Source organism: Letharia columbiana (genome assembly GCF_014066305.1).
Source record: "Letharia columbiana isolate WasteWater2 chromosome Unknown Sc0000007_s0, whole genome shotgun sequence".
In the NCBI taxonomy this organism is placed as follows: domain Eukaryota; kingdom Fungi; phylum Ascomycota; class Lecanoromycetes; order Lecanorales; family Parmeliaceae; genus Letharia; species Letharia columbiana.
The window spans coordinates 1,279,784-1,300,065 of NW_023501043.1; the positions used below are offsets into that span (position 1 = coordinate 1,279,784).

Below are 20,282 nucleotides of genomic sequence, written 5' to 3' on the forward strand. Positions count from 1 at the left end.
AATATTAATATAAATCTTTATATTAAGATAAGCGTTATATTCAATTAATAAATAGAGATTATAAAATATTACTTAATAATTCTATTTAGATTTATTATCTAATATTTGTTACGAGCGTACCCTTGACACACCACTCAGCCCTCAGCCCTATGGCTAGCGGGCCTTGGCGGAGGCATCTCCTACTATATCATGCCTCCTTCCCACATACATAGTTCGGTAGCCTTATTATCCTAGTTCTACCTCACCCATACTGGTATCGTACCTATGCTGGTCCTGACATTATAATAAGGCTCCTTCGTACACCCGGCGAAGAGAAACACATACGGGCCAATCAACGCACACTCACGCCCATTCGGATTAGCGGACGAATGGTTAATAAACAAACGCGCTGGCAAGGGCTTTGTCAAGATACTAACTTGAGACCAAGACACCACGACCGGTTAAGGTCAAGACAGGAACTTGAGGCATCGTATCCTTGGGTCAGCCCACCAAACGGGTAATTCGTTTCGGCATGACGGAACGGCCTCTGGACAGCAGGAGGGATAAAGCACCGCTGGACCATTCGTACTGCAAGCGAATCAGAAAGAAACTGACGGACAACAACACCCTATACGAAGTATATATATAATAGCGATATTAATAGAGTATATAATAGTAATAATATTAAAGTATTAATTATAGTATAGAGGAATAGAGGGAGAGTATAAAGACTTTTAGTATATAAGTCTCGTTTATATAGTATAATAGATAGGAATCTTCTTACTATTCTCTATCTTAATTATCTTTTATTAATATATCTAATATTTAAAGTATTAATTATAATAATAGAACTCGAATTTAAGTACTTACTTTAACTGAGGCTAGGATTACTATTAAAATTATTACTATAATTATCGAAATATCTTATTAAATTATTAATCGACTTTAGAAATAAGCCTGTGATAGAGGATACGATTTTACTATATTTAAAAAACTCTTAATATTATATATTATAGATAAGTCTAGATTCGAATATTTCTTAATTATTATATCTATACTTAAGAGTATAATTCTAGATATTATATAAAAAAACCGCTATAGTCGTAAAAAGACTTCTTTTATACTTATTATTAAATAAAAAATCTTATTTATAATAATACTACGAGTACTTAGATGTAATAATTTCCGAGTTTATAAAATTATTAAAAAATTATCTCTTATAGAAGTTATAATAAAAGTATATTATTAATTCGCTTTATAATATAAGAATTAAATTATAGAAGATTAAAAAAGAGTAATTTAAAGTAATAAGATTAGTATAATCTTAAATTCTTAATAGAAAAGAGTGCGTATATAGCGTTAATCTAATAAGATCTTCGTTAAATCTAATATATAACGTCGTTTCGTAGATACTATAAAGTTTATATTCTAGAAATATTTTTTTTATAATAAAAAGAGTTCTTATTATATCTAGAAAGTCGAGATCGCTATTAAAAAGAAGAAGTATATTAAAAATCTCGCTAAAATTAATATTACTTTAAAATCTAACGCTAAATAAGCTTAAAAACTTAAGATTAATATAAGATATATAAATCTTCGAAATTCTCTTAATAAAAAGCTTATATAAAACTTTATTACTAAGATTAAAAAAGTTACTATTAAGAGAAAAAAAAGGGGAATTAATTAATATCGCTATTAGAAAAAGATATATATTCTTATATTTCTTATATTTCTTCTTCTTATTAGATATAGATTCTTATTTTAAAGCTTTTAAAGTTCGCTTAAAAGTATAAATAAGAAAGACTTAATATAATAATTATAAAAGATAAAGTCTTAATATACGTATTAAAGTATTAAGAAGCGATATTTATATTATTTAATATTATTAGAATAGTCTAATATAATAACTCTTTAAATCTTAATATAATTAAGTCTTATTAGCTATAAATAAAACGTCGTATTACTTAAAAAGATATATTAAGAACTTATAAGAAAGTCAAAAAATAGATAACTATATTATTAAAATTACAAGCTTATTTAAAAGAGGATTTAGAAGTAAATAAAGCGAATATCGAGATATATTATAAAGGTAATACGCTTTAAAGATAGTAATAAGTATAGAAAAGATTATAAGAGAGATAATATATAATTATACGACTTCGTCGAGCGAGCTAATAAGTATATACGTAATTATATAAAGTATTATCGTTAAAACGTCCTCCCCTACATACTCCTCCTAAGCCAGCGATAGGTGGGTTAAACTGACATTCAAATATTGTAGTCACACCAAACGCGTCTGGGATCGGATAATAATCCTTCCACCTATTTGTGTAACCATTCTTCTTCCACCATTCTACCAATTCTACCAATTCTACCAATTCTACCAATTCCACCAATATGAACACATTTACCCTCGGTACCCTCGCACTCAGTTGAACAAGAGAAGGATCTACAACAGGCGAATGCGGAGAACACTACGGAGAACATTGCGGAGACAGTCATCAGCAGCAGTGACACAACAGGCCTACTCTCCACGGTCTCACACCAATCCACTCAGCCAGTGCAAGAGAAGTCAATACAGCAGGCGAATGCGGAGAACACTGCGGAGAAACCAAGCGGCAACAAGGCCCCCAGCACCAAGAACACGGCTCAGCTCTCCAAGATCCCACGTCATATGCTCTCCACGGTTCCACATCAAATCATCACTCAGCAAGCGGAGAACACCACTACAACTTGGCCTGTCATCCCCACTGCATTGATAACATCGCAAGAGGAGGAACTATAACAGGCAAATGCGGAGAACACTGCGGAGAACAGTACGGAGAACACTGCGGAGAAACCAAGCGGCAACAAGGCCCCCAGCACCAAGAACACGGCTCAGCTCTCCAAGATCCCACGTCATATGCTCTCCACGATTCCACATCAAATCATCACTCAGCAAGCGGGGAACACCACTGCAACTTGGCCTGTCATCCCCACTGCATTGATATGATACATCACTGCAATGAGCACACAAGAGAAGGATCTACTGCGACGATCACAGCCAATTGGGCCACTGCAGAAGGAAGTTCGGACGATACATATTTGGACGAATTGAAACCGTCCGATGTCTTGCTCTGACAGCTATTTCATTATTCGAAAGATTTCACTGCGGCAGGAGATAATGTGGGATTCACACCACTAATTGACATGTTATCTCTATTTCTTTCCGGTATTTTAATACTTCTTGCCATAAGAATATGGCCTTTCTCTGTTTTTTTATAGGCAATTATTACGGATCAATCCTCTACACTCGATATACCTTCCTAATTAGGCCTTAGCGCGCCTCTCCGTATATATATGTCTATATGTAGGTCAAAAACGCACAGCAAGCGATCAGAGTTCGATTTGACTTAGGGCTAGGGCTAAAATTCGATTTGACTTAGAAAAATCCAACTCCATGAATTTAATTCGTGGGCCTTTACTTGTAGTTATATATAGAGATTAAAAAATAGATTTTAATTAGAAATTTTAATATTATTAGCGAAATCTATCTTAATAATATTAAAAAATTAATTTTTAAAATATAATATAATAAGAATATAGATATATAATAAATTTTATTTTTAAAATTTAATAATATAAATATAAATTAAAATTTAATTTATTACTTATAAAGTTAATTAAAATTAAAATTAATTAATATTTTAATTAATTATACTTCGCTTTTATAAAGATAAAAAAAAAATATATTATAAAGTTAATTAATATAGATTATAATATATAATAAATTAAATTATATTAGAAGTATTTCTAAAGATTATAATCTATATTAATTATTTAATTAATATATCGTTTAAGATATTATTCTATTAAATAAGATAGAAAAAAGTTATTATATTATAATAGAGAATAAAAAAAATAAAAAAAAATCTAATATCTTTCTCTTTAGAATATTATTTATAAGAATTTTTAACTTTAATTTAAATATTCTAATAATTAAATTAAATTAATTAATTAATAGTTTATTTATTAAATAAAAGATCTTTTATAACTTTAATTTATTTTAAATTATAGATAAAAGTTATAAAGAGATTTAATTAATTAAATTTAATAATAGAGTAATAATATTCTAATAAAGTTATTTTATAAATTATAAATCTTCTTAATAGAAGAAAGAGAGAATAATATATTATTTATTAATTTAATTATTTATAATAACTCTATTAATATAAATATTAAAAACTATTTAATAGATATTAATTTAAATAATCTTTTAATTTATTTTTAATTAATAAAATTTATTATTTTCGATAGCTATATAGATATTATAGATAGAATATTATAATAATCTATTAAAATATAATTAAATTTATTACGATAAATCTATATTATATATTTATAGAAAGTTAATAATTAATAAAATAGAAGAAATAAATAATATAAATTTATAATATAAAATAAGTATTATTTATATAAAGTTATCTTAATTAATAATTTCTCTAATTTATAAAATAATTCTTTTATTTCTACTTCGCTAAGTAAGAAGACTTTTATTTAATATATTATATATATTATATATATTATTATATTATAATATTTATTAAATAAAAAATATAAAAGAATAGCGTCGAGATATATAGAATTAATAATAATATAAAATATTAAATCTTTTATTAATTTAAGTTTTTATTAACATATTTCTAATTTTAGATATATCTAAAAAATTATTAATATTATTCTTTTAAATTATAATAATTTTATTTAAAATAGAATAATTATAAATATATAAATTATAATATTATAAATTTTTATAAAGTAACTTATAATCTCTTATATTTAAATTAATTTTTAATCTTTTAAATATTAATATAAAAATATTAATATAGAAATTAATATATTTAAAGATTATAGCTATTTTATAATAAAGTATCTAATTAATATAATTATAACAATTATATTTTTTAAAGTTAATATAAAAAATGCGATTAAAAAAAGTTATATTATATTTTAAATTAATTTTAAATATTATTTATAATATAAATTTAATTAAAAATTCATATTTAATTTTTTTAGAGATATTAAGATAGATATATAAGTAGTAATTTTTTTTTTCAAGATTTTATATATATAAAAGATGATTAAATAATGAATTAGAATTTATTATAAAATTATAAAGATTATATTATTATATTAAACGCTATAACGATAAAACTTTTTATAATTCTTAATAAAATTTAAGATTTCTAATATTAAAGAATAGAGAATTTAATTAATAATATACTCGCTAAAATTGATTAGATTATTTATACTTATTTTAATATTTTTATAATTTTATTTTATATTATTTACTTCTTAATTAATATCTATTTTAAATATATTAATTTTAATTTTTTTATTATTATAATATTACTCGATTATATTATAACTATTATAAATTTAATTTATAAAATCTAAATTATATTATATAGATTTTATAATATATAAATAATATATAATATAATTAGCGAGCTTTATTAAAGATTAAATAAAATTTAAATAAAAATTAAAAGATAGATTAAAAGATTATAAATTATTAAAAAAATATTATTAGAAAAATCTATTAATAAATCTTATAATAGAGAATCTTTAATAACATCTTTATCTTATTTAAAAGCTTCTTCTTAATAATATTTAAAATCTAATATATATTAAAAGATTTTAAAATAGAATAATAAAGAATAAATAAAGAAGAAAAATATATTTTAAAAGATAATATCGCTAAGTTAAAAGATATTATTATTAATTTAAAAGAAATTTATAAAAAAAAAAAAAAAAAAAAAACTCTTTTTAAGAATTTTTTAATTTGTTTATAAATAGTAGTAAATAGTTATTAAACTAGTTTATAATCTTAATTATTAATAATAATAAATTTGCTAAAAGATGATTTAGAGATATTAATAAAGACTCTAAAAGACGAATAAAAGAGATATATATATCTTAAATATTAAATAATTTTTAAATAAGAAATATTAAGAATAATTATATTTATATTAATAAAATTAATAGAATTAATAAAGTAATAAAAGAATAATAATTATATAAATAAATAAAAGAATTATTATTTAATCTTAAACGTATTTAATATAATTATAATATTTAAATATTAATTTAATTTATTAATAATAAGTTAAACTTTATAATTTTTATAGCGTTAGAAAATATAAAGCGAGCTTTATAATTTAAAGAATTATAAAATAACTATATTTATTATAAGCTAAATACTTTAAAATATAAAATTTTTATATATAAATTTTTAATAAGAAAATATAAAAGAGCTATCAAGTTAACTTAATTAATCTAATTAAAAAAAATAAAAAAGTTAAATTTATAATTAACTATATATATAAATTTTCAATTTTAAAATTCAACTCTATTTTATTTTTTTATATATATTAATATATTTTATTAATTTATTTATTAAAAAGCTTTTCTATCTATAATATCTTCTTCTAAATATATTTAATCTAATATTCTTTTTTATTATTATAATATTTATATAATAAAAAGTTTACTTTATAATAATATTAAATAAGATTAAATATTAAATAAAGTAATAATTTAAAAGAAAGAATATTACTTATAAAGTTTCTTTATAATAATTATTATATATAAAAGAATAAGATAGAATTAAATTTAAAAATCTTAAATTTATATATAAAATTAATTATAAATTCGAGATTATTATATCTTTTAATTAAATTATCTAAGTTAACTCGCTAGCTTACTCGAGCTCTTTTATTAAAAAAAAAGATATATATTATTAATATATAAAAGAACCTTTTTATTTTCTATTAAAACTTTAAAAATTAAATTAAATTATAAAATAAAATATAAACTTTTAGATAAAAAGAATTTTTAAATTTAATCTTATAATTATTAAAGCGTAAGAAACTTAAATATTACTTATTAAAGTTTACTCGATAATTAAATAATCTTATTTAAATATATATTATTTAATTTTTAAAATAAGATTTTTATTCTCTATTAAAGTTTTAAATTTTTCTTTTTAAATTATAGAATAAAATATAAGCTTTTAAATTAAAAAAAGAATTCTAAATTTAATCTTATAATTATTAAAGTGTAAGAAATTTAAATATCGCTTATTAAAGTTCGCTCGATAGTCGAATAGCTCTAATCAGATATATATTATTTAATATTAAAATTTTAATTTTTTTTTTAAACTATAGAATAAATTATAGGCTTTTTTAAAAAAAATTCTAAATTTAGTCTTATAATTATTAAATTATAAGGAATTTAAATATTATTTATTAAAAATCGCTCGATAGCTAAATAACTCTAATTAAAAAATAATAGAAATATATTACTAATATATAGAATAATCTTTTTATCTTCTATCAAATTCTTATAATTTTTTTTTAAATTATAGAACGAAATCTAGGCTTTTAAATAAAGTAATAGTTATTAAATTTAGTCTTATAATTATTAAAGTATAAAAAATCTAAATATTAGTATATATAAAAGAATAAGATAGAGCTAAGCTTGAAAACCTTGAATTTGTATGTGTAGCCAATCATAAATTTGGGTTCGCTACGCTCTTTGGTTAGACCGGCTAAGTCAGCCCGGTAGCCCTCCCGCGCCTCCCTTGTGAAAAATTTGTATGGAGATGTTTTACACTTTGAAGTACTCAGCTTGCGATACATATATAATTCCTCAAGTTGTAGAGCTCGCTTTGCGCTTTCTAACGCTGTAAAAGTAATGAAGTTTGGCCTACTATTGGTTGGTTAAACTGACATTCAAAGATTGTAGTCACACCAAACGCGTCCGGGATCGGATAATAATCCTTCCACCTGTTTGTATAACCATTCTTCTTCCACTATTCTACCACGTCAGCCAGTCACTCAGTCAGCCACTCAGCTAGCCACTCAGTCTAATACTCTACAAGAGGAGGAGCAAGAGGAGGAACTACAACAGGCAAATGCGGAGAACACTGCGGAGAAACCAAGCGGCAACAAGGCCACCATCGTCAAGAACACGGCTCAGCTCTCCAAGATCCCACGTCATATGCTCTCCACGGTTCCACATCAAATCATCACTCAGCAAGCGGAGAACACCACTACATGCATTGATATGGTACATCACTGCAATAACGTCATAAGAGGAGGATCTACTGCGACGATTATAGTCAATTAGGCCTCTACAGGAGGAACATCGCAAGAGGAGGAACTATAACAGGCAAATGCGGAGAACACTGCGGAGAACACTACGGAGAACACTGCGGAGAAACCAAGCGGCAACAAGGCCACCATCGTCAAGAACACGGCTCAGCTCTCCAAGATCCCACGTCATATGCTCTCCACGGTTCCACATCAAATCATCACTCAGCAAGCGGAGAACACCACTGCAACTTGGCCTGTCATCCCCACTGCATTGATATGGTACATCATGTCAGGGACTCAATAGTGTATGTGGTAACTCTATATTGTAGTATAAAGAGAATACTATCTATATAGAATTATTATAAGTATAAGCTTCACAGTAAGATAGAAAGGCTAAAAGGCCTTAATACGCTAAGCTTAATTAGACTATAATATAAGTAAGATTATAAAATTATTAAAATTATAATATTATCTTCTTCTTTAATTTAAAGCTTCGGCGATAACTATTATATAATAGATATTAATCTTATAAAAAGTATATTTAGATATATATAAAGTAATATCCTTAGATATATTAATTTAGTATTTTATTATAAGATTAAAATCTTTCTATAAATCGATATAGCTACTATAAATTAATAGCGCTAATAGAGAAAATTATTCTAAAGATCTTTTAAATAATAAATAAGAGTTAATGATCTCGAGATAGTAATAGTAAAAGTCTACTACTAGATTCGAATATTTTATTATATCTATAAATAATTATTAGAATAGATTTTTCTCTATTTTAAGATCTCTATATCTAGTTTTATATATTAGATATTTCCTCTTACTAGTTAAGAAATTATTTTTTTATTTATTTAATTTAAATTAAACTATTTCTTTAATATTATAGATTTTATCTTCTTTATTAACGTCGATAGATAATAGCGAGAACTTAATCTATTCTAATAATAAGTTATTATTATTAAGATATAATAGCTATAAATAAAAGATAGAGTAAATATTATTTATAAAATTAGAAGTTCTAACTCGTAAGCGAAGTTATCTAAAACTTTAATAATTTTAAATAATTCGAAATTCTTATAATTTAGTAATTTATTAGAGCGTATAATTTTAATATTTCTTTTATTAAGTATAATTATATCTTTAACTTTAAATTCTAATATTAAAAGTTAATAATAATTAGCTTATTTTTTCTATAAAGCTTATAATTATTTAAATTAATTTTTTAGATAATTTCTTATAATATCTATCTTCTTAATAAACTTATTAATTAATTTAATATCTCTTCTCGCTTTTAAATTAGCGAATTAATTTTAAAAGATTAAAGATTTTACTCTTAAGTAAAAAATATATTCTTTGAATAAGGAAATGATAATATATTTAATAGGATATTCTTATCGAAGTTAGCTTCGAACTTTACTATTAATAATAAATTTATCTAATTATCTTAATTATAATTAATATAAATTTTAAGATATTATTTTAAAATAGCGTTAGCGTTCTTTATTTATTTATTAGTTTCGAGATAAAATATAATAGAGAGTTTAAGTCTAATTTTAATTCTTTTATATAATTTTCTTTAGAAATATATCGTAAATTAAATATCTTAATTGAAGATAATAATAAATAAATATTCATTTTCTCGCTATATAAATTTAATAAAAACCTAAATTACTATCTTCACTTCTAAGAAGTCTAAAAAAATAAATTTCTTCTTCTTACTAAGTCTATTTATAATTATTATAATATATTAATAAAAGTATTTATATTAAAGATAAATAGATAATAATATAATAAAGTTAATAAAAATATCTTATTAATACTATTCGAAAATGGAAAGAGATTTAAGTAAACTTTATTTATTCTCTTTATAAGTTTTAAATCTTTTATAGATATAATAGCTCTTAATATATCGAGTAATAAAATTCGTTATTTTTAATTAATAGTAAAGTTTACTTATTCTATCGTAGATTAATAATCTATTAGCGTAGCCTTTAAGTAAAGAGTTATAAATATCTATAATAATTTTAATTCGTAATTCGAGAATATTCGATATATATAATCTATTATTAATATATAATAATCTATTATAAAGATAATAATTATCTAATTTTAGCTTAAGATTATTCTTAATTATTTTAAATAATAGTTTTTTCTATCAAAATATCTTTAATTAAATAATTTTTTAAGCGATATTATTATAATTATAAATATCTCTTATTTAATATAATAACTTAGAAGTATTAATAGTAGAGATTTCTCTCGATTCTTCTATAAATTCCTCTTAAGAAGTCTTTATTAAAGTCTCTAATAGTAATTCTTTATTAGACTTCTTATTATTAATATTATTTTATTTATTTTATTTATATAATATTATAGCTAAAGAAATAATATTTTTTTTATATTATTTAGAAATATAATAATAAGATATATAATATTCTTAATATCTTCGTTAAGATTATTATCTTTTAAAATTATATAATATTAATAATAGATATAATCGTTATTCTTATTTTTAAATAAATCTTCTATTTATTAAATAAGATTATTAAATTTAATACTTTATTTTTCTAAATAATAAATAATTAAAAAATTAAATTTAAAAAAAAACTTCATCTATCTTACTTAGTAAGAATTAAATTATTTAAAAAATATAAAGTATTATAAATTTTTATAATTTAAAATAATATTAATAAAATTCTTAATAGAGATATTAATTAATTTAGAATATTATTTTTCGAAGACTTATATTATAGCTATAAGTTTTTTATTATAAATATTATAATTATACTCTATAAAAGATATCTTTTTAAAGAGAAATATTATAGATTTAAATATTTTATCTTTATCTTCTTATAATAGAATAATAATAATTATAAAATTAAACGCGTTTATTTCTAACTAAGTCTTTTTATTTAAATTAAAATAAATAAATATAAAGATAATAGTAAAAGCTTTCTTAAGCGTTTTAAAAGTAAGTTATTTAAGATATTCTTAAATCTATAGATAGATAAAGTTTTTCTTCTATTAAATATAGATAAAATTTATTAGAGATATCGCGATTTTAAAGTACTTCGTAATAAACTTTTAATAGAAATTAGCGAATTCTAAGAATATTTATATATCTTTAATATATCTAGATTTCTTCTATTAAGTAATAGCTTTAATTTTCTTTATATTTATTTTTACTTCTTTCGTTATAATAATTAATTCTAAATATTTAATTTTAATAATATAAAAATTATATTTATTAATATTAAGATAGAGGCTAGCTTATCGAAGTTTCTTTAATATCTTTTTTATATATTAAATATATTTATTTTTAATATTATTATAGATAAGAATATCGTTTAAATAAATAATATAGAATATATCTAGATATTTATATAAGATATTATTAATAAATATTTAAAAAGTAATAGAGATATTATATAATTTAAAAGATATTATTATATATTTGAATAGATTATATTAAGTAAGAAATACGATTTTTTCTTTATAACTCTTTTTTATTTTAATTTCGTTAAAAGCGGCTATAATATCGAATTTATTATATATTCTTATCGCGTATAATTTAGCGAGAATCTCTTTAATTAATAAGAGAGTATTTTAATTAGAAATAATAAGTATATTAAGAGCTTTATAGTCTATATATAATTTAAATTCTTTATTAGATTTCTTTATAATTAAAATAAATATTACGTAGAAAGAAGTACTTAGTCTAATATAGTTTTTTTTTAATATTTTATTAATATATTTCTTTATAATTAATATCTAATCTCTAAAGAGTTTATAAATTCTTTTTAATAATAGAATAATTTCTTTTTTAAGATTAATTTATAGTTAATAAAGCGATAAAAGAAAGATTTATTAGTTTTAATAGTATTCTAAATATCTAGCTATTCGTAATATATTATAAAAACTTATTTCCGTAACTATTTTATAGTTAGTAATTTCTTTCTTAGCTTATAAAAGAATTTCTTATAATCTTTTACTATAATAGCGACGATATTAATAATAAACTTTACTTTCTTATTAATAGAATTAAAAAATTATTTAAAATTTTAAAATTATATAATAATAATTTAATTCTTTAATTTTTTAACTATCTTAATAAAAATATAGATAAAAATCTTTACTATATTCTTTTTTTAAATATAGTCTTTACTATATAATTTAAATTCTTTTTTAAAAATTTATTATTACTTTAAATAGTAATAAGTTTATTATATAATAAATAATTAAATATATAATAATTTAAATTAAGTATAATAGTTCTAAATTTTTAAAAATATATAAGAGTTATATTATTCTAACTATAATATTTCTAAAATAATATTAAATTATTTTAATAAGATAATTAAGTATTAAAGTTCTTTTATATAATCTTTTAAAATAAGTTTTATTAAGATTATATATATAATATTAGAAATAAAAATAGATTTATTATCGACTAGTTATAATCTATAAAGTTATATTAATATTACTTTAAATAGCTTATTTATTTTAATAAAAGATATATTTATAAAGCTTAATATTAAAGCTTCGATATTTAAAAGATAATTAATCTTAATCTATTTTATTAATATAATAATTTTTCTATAAAAGTTTAATTAGCGTTTATTTTATAAAGAGATTTTAATAGTAATAATATCACCTCGTGAGGTAGTAAGTCACACCCTCGGGCACTAAGCCTAATATAGTATAAATCCTACATAAACACCGACTTCCGACGCTACTCCTCGATTTTCACACTAAGGGCCAGCTAAGCGAGCGGAGAAGATTTTACCATATAGCTACATAGATACATAACAAATGAAGCAATTTGTCTACAAATTCAGGTACCACTGTAGCAACCTATTCTAATCCTCCATGCAAATTATCTAAATCAGAGGTAACCCATTTAGCCCGGGGAAAAACACTCAATATCATGACTTTTGGCCTACATTTGGCCTACAATTAATCGCTATCCCCTTAATCTTCACTACCCCAAAATATTTCATCGTCGTCGTTTACCAATACATGAAGATCCTTCTAGTATCTTCGCTTCCGGCGATAACAGGGTGTGTTACATTTACCACATTTCCAAGAGGTTTGTAACATATATCTCTTCCTCGTATTGCCAGAAATCTCGCCCAATAGCCTTCGTTTCTTCTACTTCTGGTAGCGGACGCTTCCCATAGGCCGCTTTCTGGTCTTTAATCCACTTGATATCGTCCGAGGGTCCTTCAATCTCATACTCATCGACGCGCATAGTGTAGGAAGACGTTTATATAGAATTGTGTGGATATTATGGTTGACAGTAGGGGAAGAATAATGGAATGCTACTTTTTTGTCTACACAGCCCTGTAGGGCTTAGTGCCCGAGGGTGTGACTTACTACCTCACGAGGTGATACGCGAATAGAGAGATAAAAGCGAGTATTCTTTCTATTTTTAACTCTTTAATTTTTATATATAAAACTTTTAAGTCTCTAGCGGCGACTTAATTAAAAATATTTAATTTTTTAATTTTTATAATAATTTAACGAGGATATTCTTCTCTATATCGACGACTTTTAAAACTATATTAATTTATTCTATTAATAAATCTATATTTCTATATAGAGTACTATTATCGCTAAAATAATATCTAATTTTTAAATATTTAAAATATCTATCTTTTTTTCAAATTCTATTTATTAATAGCTTAAAATACTTATATTTTTATATATAGAAATTTTCGATAGTAATATTATTATTATTTTTAATAAAGAAAGAAATACGCTAATTATTCGAGGGGATAGAATTTCTATAATTATTATTAGTTTTATTAATCTTTTTCTTACTTTTTAAATCTAACGCGTTATTAATAGCTTAAAAATCTATATTTAATATTTATAGAATAATAGTTAATTTTTAGAAAGTATTAAAAGATTATTTTAAAATTCGATATCTTAGACGTATAGAGATTAATTATTTTAAATTAAATATTTTATAAATATTAGTAAATTCTAAGGGAGTAATAGCTATAGAGAATTATACGTAGAAATTCTTAAACGATTTCTTCTTATCTATTACTTTTATATTAAATTTAAAATTAAATATCTTAATATTCGATTTAATAATCTTATTATATATTTCGAATATATTATTTAATTTATTAATTATTTCTTAGACGATTTAATATAAATTTAAGATATTTTTATTTACTCTTATTTTAATAATATTATATATAATAAATTTATAATAATCTCGTATATAATCGATTTTTTTAAGTTTAATAAGAAAGATTATAATACTTTATTTAAATTTCGCTTTAAGATATTAATATTAGCTATTCTACTTATCTTAATTATTAATATTATAAAAATTTAAGACGTTAAAATATCGTTTATTTAATTCTATATTCTCTACGCGATTTATAATAGAAATATAATATAAATTTTAATAAATGTTATTAATAAAAATACTCGACTAACGAGATATAATCTCTATATCTTTTTTATCGAAGTTTTTTAAATTAGTTAATATAAAAGATTATTACTTCTTTAACTATTACTCTTTACGTCTTAAATCTTACTTAAATTTTTTATAATAAGTTTTATAATATTAATGCGATATCTATTATATCTATTATTAATATCTCGCTTATAAGATAATTAGTTATTCTTATTATTTAGCTAGATAATAATTATTAATATCTTTATCTTAATTTAAGCGATATTATAGTTAAATTCTTTATTTTATTATTAAAATATCTTAATATTACGATTAATAGTTCGAAAGCTTTTTATTAATATTTTTAATTTATTATATTAAGTATTAAAAGTATTAATAATACTTTTTATAAAATTCTATAAATTAATAATAGAGATAAAGATTATAATTAACTCTTTTTCGATAATATCTATAAATTATACTTCGATATAATTTAAATTAAGTTCGATAATATATCTTCTAAAAGTAGAATATTTTCTTTTACGTCGTATAAATAATTTAGCTTTAAAGATATTTAAGATCTTTTTATTAAAGTTCTTAAGTTTTTTTAAATAATAATATATCTATAATATATCTATAATAGTTTAACTTTAGATATTATTTCAATTTGAGATTAAGAAATTTATAGCTAATATTAAATTAGTAAGAGTATAAAGAAGATTTTATCTAGGGTTTATTTTCTTTAATATATTAAAGATATCTATTTTTTTAACTTATTAAGTCTTTTTATAAATTTATAAAATTAATAAATAAAGAAAAGAAAGTTATAATTTACTATATCTTTAATATTTATAATTATATATTTAATTATATAAATAAAAAACTCGAAAAATTAAAAAGAAAGAGAGTTTTTTAGAATTTTTTTTTTAAAGTTTTTAAAATAGCTTATAAGAAATTAATTATCTATTATAATTAAATTTAATTAAATTTAAATTATTTATATAAATAAGTTATACTTCTATATTTAAATTATAATAATATAAAATTAAAGAAATTAAATTAAAAGATTAGAATTAAAAAAAAGTTATAAATAAAAATTTATTAAGAAGCGCTTAAAAGTATATTTTAAATTATTAAGATATTAATATAAAAAATTAATTATAAAAAATTAAATAAATAAATTAATAAAATAAAAATACGCTTAATTAAGTAATAGAATCTAAAATTAAGAATTTAGATAATAAGAATAAATATAATTAGCTTTAATAATATAAATAAAATAATAAATCTTCTAATTATTATTCTAGTTATAATCTTACTTCTATTCTTTATAAAGCTCTTTTTAATAATTTAGCGAATTTTCTAATTCTAAAATAATAAAAGAAATTAAAATTTAAATATATTATAATTACTCGAATAGTTTATAATATTCTTTATTCTCTCGCGAGAGTTATTATATATAAGCGATATTTTTTAATAATTAAAAGATATTATAATATTTAAAAATATTATTTATTAGCGATATTTTATATTTTAATAATAATTTTTTATATAAAATATTAAGAAAATAAGCTTAAATAGATTAAATTTAATTTTAAAAAAGATTTTAATATATTAAATTAGATTAAAAGAGCTAATAATACTTTATATAAAAATTTAATTAATAATTATAATAATTATATTAATAAAGATAATAAGCTTATAAAAAATATTTTAATAAATCTAATATTTATAAATTTATTAAGATATATCGCTAATACTCTATAATATATAGAGAAATAATTAATAAATTTATAATTAAAGAGAATTATTAATAATAAATTTAATCTTAATAAAGAGATCTAAAATAACTTAAAAAGCGAATTTATTTATAAATAATTAATAAGTTTATTTAAATAGAGATAGATTTAAGATATATAAAAGAATCGCGATAGAGTAGACTAGAAGAGAAGTAAAGAATTTAAAAAAAGAACGAATATAAAGTTTATTAAGCTTATTTAACTCGTTAAGATAAATATATAAATAGAGATAATTATAACATTTTATTCTTATAAATTTTTTTTATATTAATATTTTAAAAAGAAGAATAGAGACGCTTATAGTTCTAATTATTATTCTAATTATTACTATTAATAAAAAGATAAATAACTATATTAGATTACTCTTTATATTCTCTCTCTCTTAATAAAGAAGAATAAATATATTCTATATATCTTAATCGAATTATTCTATAAATATAAAAATGTTAACTAGAATATCTTATATATATATTATATTATAATATAATATCACGAATATATCATATCGTGAAATATCCCGTTAAGATCTCGAACCCATATTAGAAAAATGAAATGATATTTAATTCTATTCATATCATATTCGGATACGATATAATATCACTTAATATGAAATATTCTATGAAATATATTATACCTTTTCGACCAGTAATTTTAACTCGAGAACGCTATCGCTATTAAAGATCTCTTATTCTATTTTAATTATATTAATATTATATCTATATTAATTCTAGCTAGTTTATTACTCGCTAATTTCTTTTATAAATAAAATTTATTAAAATATTTTTTATAGAAATTATCTTTTAGATCTTTATAAGTAGCGAATTTATCGTTATTTAAACTATATTAGATAAGATTATTATCGAGATCTTCTTATTTAACTTTATATTTAAAATAATTTTTAATAAGTTAAGAGATAATCTTTTTTTAATAACTTATCTAATCTAATTATTAACGTTAATATATTCTTAAAGAGAATTTATCTATCTTAATAAAAGATTATTTATTATAAGATTTAAGAGATTAAGATAAAAAATATTATAGATTTTTATACTTAGCGAAAATTCTAGATAATATAAGATTCTTATAAAATCTATAATTTTAAATAAATTAAATCTTCTATAATTTAATTTACGAGAAGAATAATCATAGATAATATTCTTATTACTTTAAAAAATCTTATTATCTATTTAAAAGATAATCTTTTATTAATACTTATTAGCTTATATAATTATAATCTTTTAAATATAATTTATAATATTTTTATCTAAGTAATATTAAAACGCTTATAAATAATCTTATAATTAATAATATTCGAGCTAAAACTTATTTAAAAATAAAATCTCTTATTTATAAGAAAAGATAGAATATTAATAATCGATAAAATAGTATTATTATCGATAAATTTAACGGCTGCTGTGCCGGCTGCAGGTCCCAATGCCTCAAATCCCGCTGCGCCGAGTACAGGTACCGTTAAACCCGATCTTCCAGCAGAGCTCTCTTGGACCTTGCAGCTTCTGCAGGATCGTCATGTCTTCGGTCCTGCTCTAGCGCTATTGGAAGCCAGCAGTTATGCTCCAGAGCCTGTTCGGCCGACCACCGATCCTGAGGCCTCCATATGAGCAACTTCGAGACCAGGTCGACAAGAGGCTCACCGTCAGTTCCCCTAACGTAGGAATCACGTAGAGTCCTGAGAATCGATGCGAGCTGATCCTGCGTGATCTTCGAAAACTCTCGGGCCTTGTAACCTAGGACTTCGGCGATTGCATACCCGTAAGCCCACGTGTCAATCTTTGCCGTGTAGGGACCATCCCTGGCTACCGTCCAGACTTCAGGCGCTAAAGTGTAGATTGGGCCAATTGTCGTGACTTTGGACGTCTTTGCTTCGACGGCTTTGCCGTAATCGCAGAGCGCAGCGCGAGGAGGGTCATTAGACATAATGAGCATGTTTTTCGGCCTGATGTCGCGATGCATAATTCCCATGGCATGTAAAGTCTTGAGGCCTTCGAGTGGTTCTTTGAGAAAGTGTAACTTCGCCGGTCGTGGAATGCTCGTGTTGCCCCAGAATCCTCCCGTGAAATCCGAGATTGCGCTGGGCATGAAAAGGAAGAGCCTCTCTAAGACACAGCAGATTTCAGGACGGCCGTGCTCACACATCGCGCTCAAGGTCGGAAGTAAGCCAGGCTCATTCTGAAGTGTGTCAGGAACATCATATACAAGGCTCTGTATATACATACCGTAAAGCGTGTCCCCATGCTCACCTCTGCTAAAACCTCAGACTTATTTCTTGCTTCCATTCGCAGCTCTTTTATAGCCACTAAATCGCCTGTCTTAGTATCGAGTCCCTGGGTGATCCAACCAAATGCGCCTGATCCTCGCGTTTCGAGTTCAAGGTACCGTCCCCTCAGAACGTAGTTGTCGCCAGGCATCCTCTGCAGTGGTCCTATCTTAAACTGATTGTGCCCTAGTAGTTGTGCTTCAAGGAACCTGTCCCTTTTCTCAAAGTATGACATCCTGTACTTCTCCGCCACCGTATGCTCCAGCTCATACTCACACATGCCCGCCCGGATCCTTGTCGAGTGTTCGTATACAAGGTGCTCTTCGTCGTAGTCCAACTTGACCCACTTGCTACCCAATCTATACTCTACTGATGCTTTATGGCTTCCTCCCTTTAACATGAGAAGTCCAGATTGTCGGTTAAAGTGGAAGATCATATGTACACTAGCAAGCGACATGCTTAGTTGATCACCAGGTTATGATAAAAGGAGGTCTACCCCACGGTTTGCCGGTGATTTTTTGGTTCCTCGACCCACTCTCCAGCCCAAGTGAGGAAACTCTGGTTCACGTTCTTGATCGAAAGAAAGGACGAAATATGCTGAATTTTCCATTTGAAACCCCTCAGTCTCACCTTCGAGCTGGCTATCACAATCGGTGGAACTCTCCACGGGTTCAACTGACGCTACAGGCATTGCACTGCTAACAAGATTCCGCTCCAAGAAACGCATATGAAATGTCTTATTCTCTTCGACATAAATATGGGTTGCCGAGAACAAACGTTGTGCAATTTGATTGCGGGGTATAAGCCTGGCAAAATCGCCATTGAATGTATCAGCCATTCGAGCTTGCTCTCTATTCTAGTTCAAAATTTCCATGCCGCAGAGATTGATTGATTGATTGATTGATTACATCATACTACCCTGAAGTCTTGCCCTAGTGGCCGACTATGCGAGTTACGTAATCTATCTGATCCTTTCGGCCAATCATATGGTCTCAAATAAATGAGGCTATACAAGTCACCGTCATGGTTCTGCGTCTTGGGTACTTGATCCTTGGGAAGGGGTGCACCCTACATCGCTGGGGCCCTCCCGTCTTGACCGTGTCCTTCTTTTTGACCGCCCACCCTAGTGAATCCTTGTTGTTGGTCCTCATCAAGGGCTTGATATTGCCCAATAAGCCCAGTACTCCTTATAAAGTCCGCCGCCATTGAAGCATAGCGTGGTTTTGTTAGCATGTCCTTGTGAGTAATAACCCCCTCTTTCACCTTCCTTCTTTCTTCGGCCCACCACATTCCTCGCTTCTTGCTGAACAGCCTACATTCGTGAAGGATGTGCCGAGCCGTCTGCTTCGCTCCACACTCGCATTCTTCATCCTCTATATCCGGTACCCATCGGTTGTAAAGAAAGGCCTTAAGACCTATTTTCTCGGTCCTCATTTGCGTTATCAGCGACGTCTTAGCGCGCTTGACTCTCGAATGCAGAAGTTGTATTTGTTTCGACGGTGTTGGTTGGATTCTTCTAAGAATACCGCCTCGCTTCTCGTTGGCCCATTCGATAGTCCATTGTTCCATCGCGTGGTCCCTGATAGCTGTCTTAACCGTCGATATCATTCTTACCTGTATGACTGACAATTGGGCTGTTTCGTTAGTGTTTACCTCCACTCTTTTGT

At 23.7% G+C, this 20,282-nt stretch overlaps 2 protein-coding genes across 2 annotated transcripts; one reads left to right on the forward strand and one right to left on the reverse strand.

The window, feature by feature from the left end:
- Positions 1-2,376: 2,376 nt before the first annotated feature.
- Positions 2,377-2,764, forward strand: HO173_003348 (uncharacterized protein; the record flags this gene model as incomplete). Its single annotated transcript, XM_037305275.1, has 2 exons — positions 2,377-2,395; positions 2,502-2,764. 2 exons carry the CDS (start codon positions 2,377-2,379, stop codon positions 2,762-2,764), a joined length of 282 nt encoding a protein of 93 aa, XP_037168140.1.
- A 15,046-nt stretch (positions 2,765-17,810) lies between these two features.
- HO173_003349 (uncharacterized protein) lies at positions 17,811-19,072 on the reverse strand (the record flags this gene model as incomplete). Its single annotated transcript, XM_037305276.1, has 2 exons — positions 17,811-18,527; positions 18,575-19,072. 2 exons carry the CDS (start codon positions 19,070-19,072, stop codon positions 17,811-17,813), a joined length of 1,215 nt encoding a protein of 404 aa, XP_037168141.1.
- Positions 19,073-20,282: the final 1,210 nt, after the last annotated feature.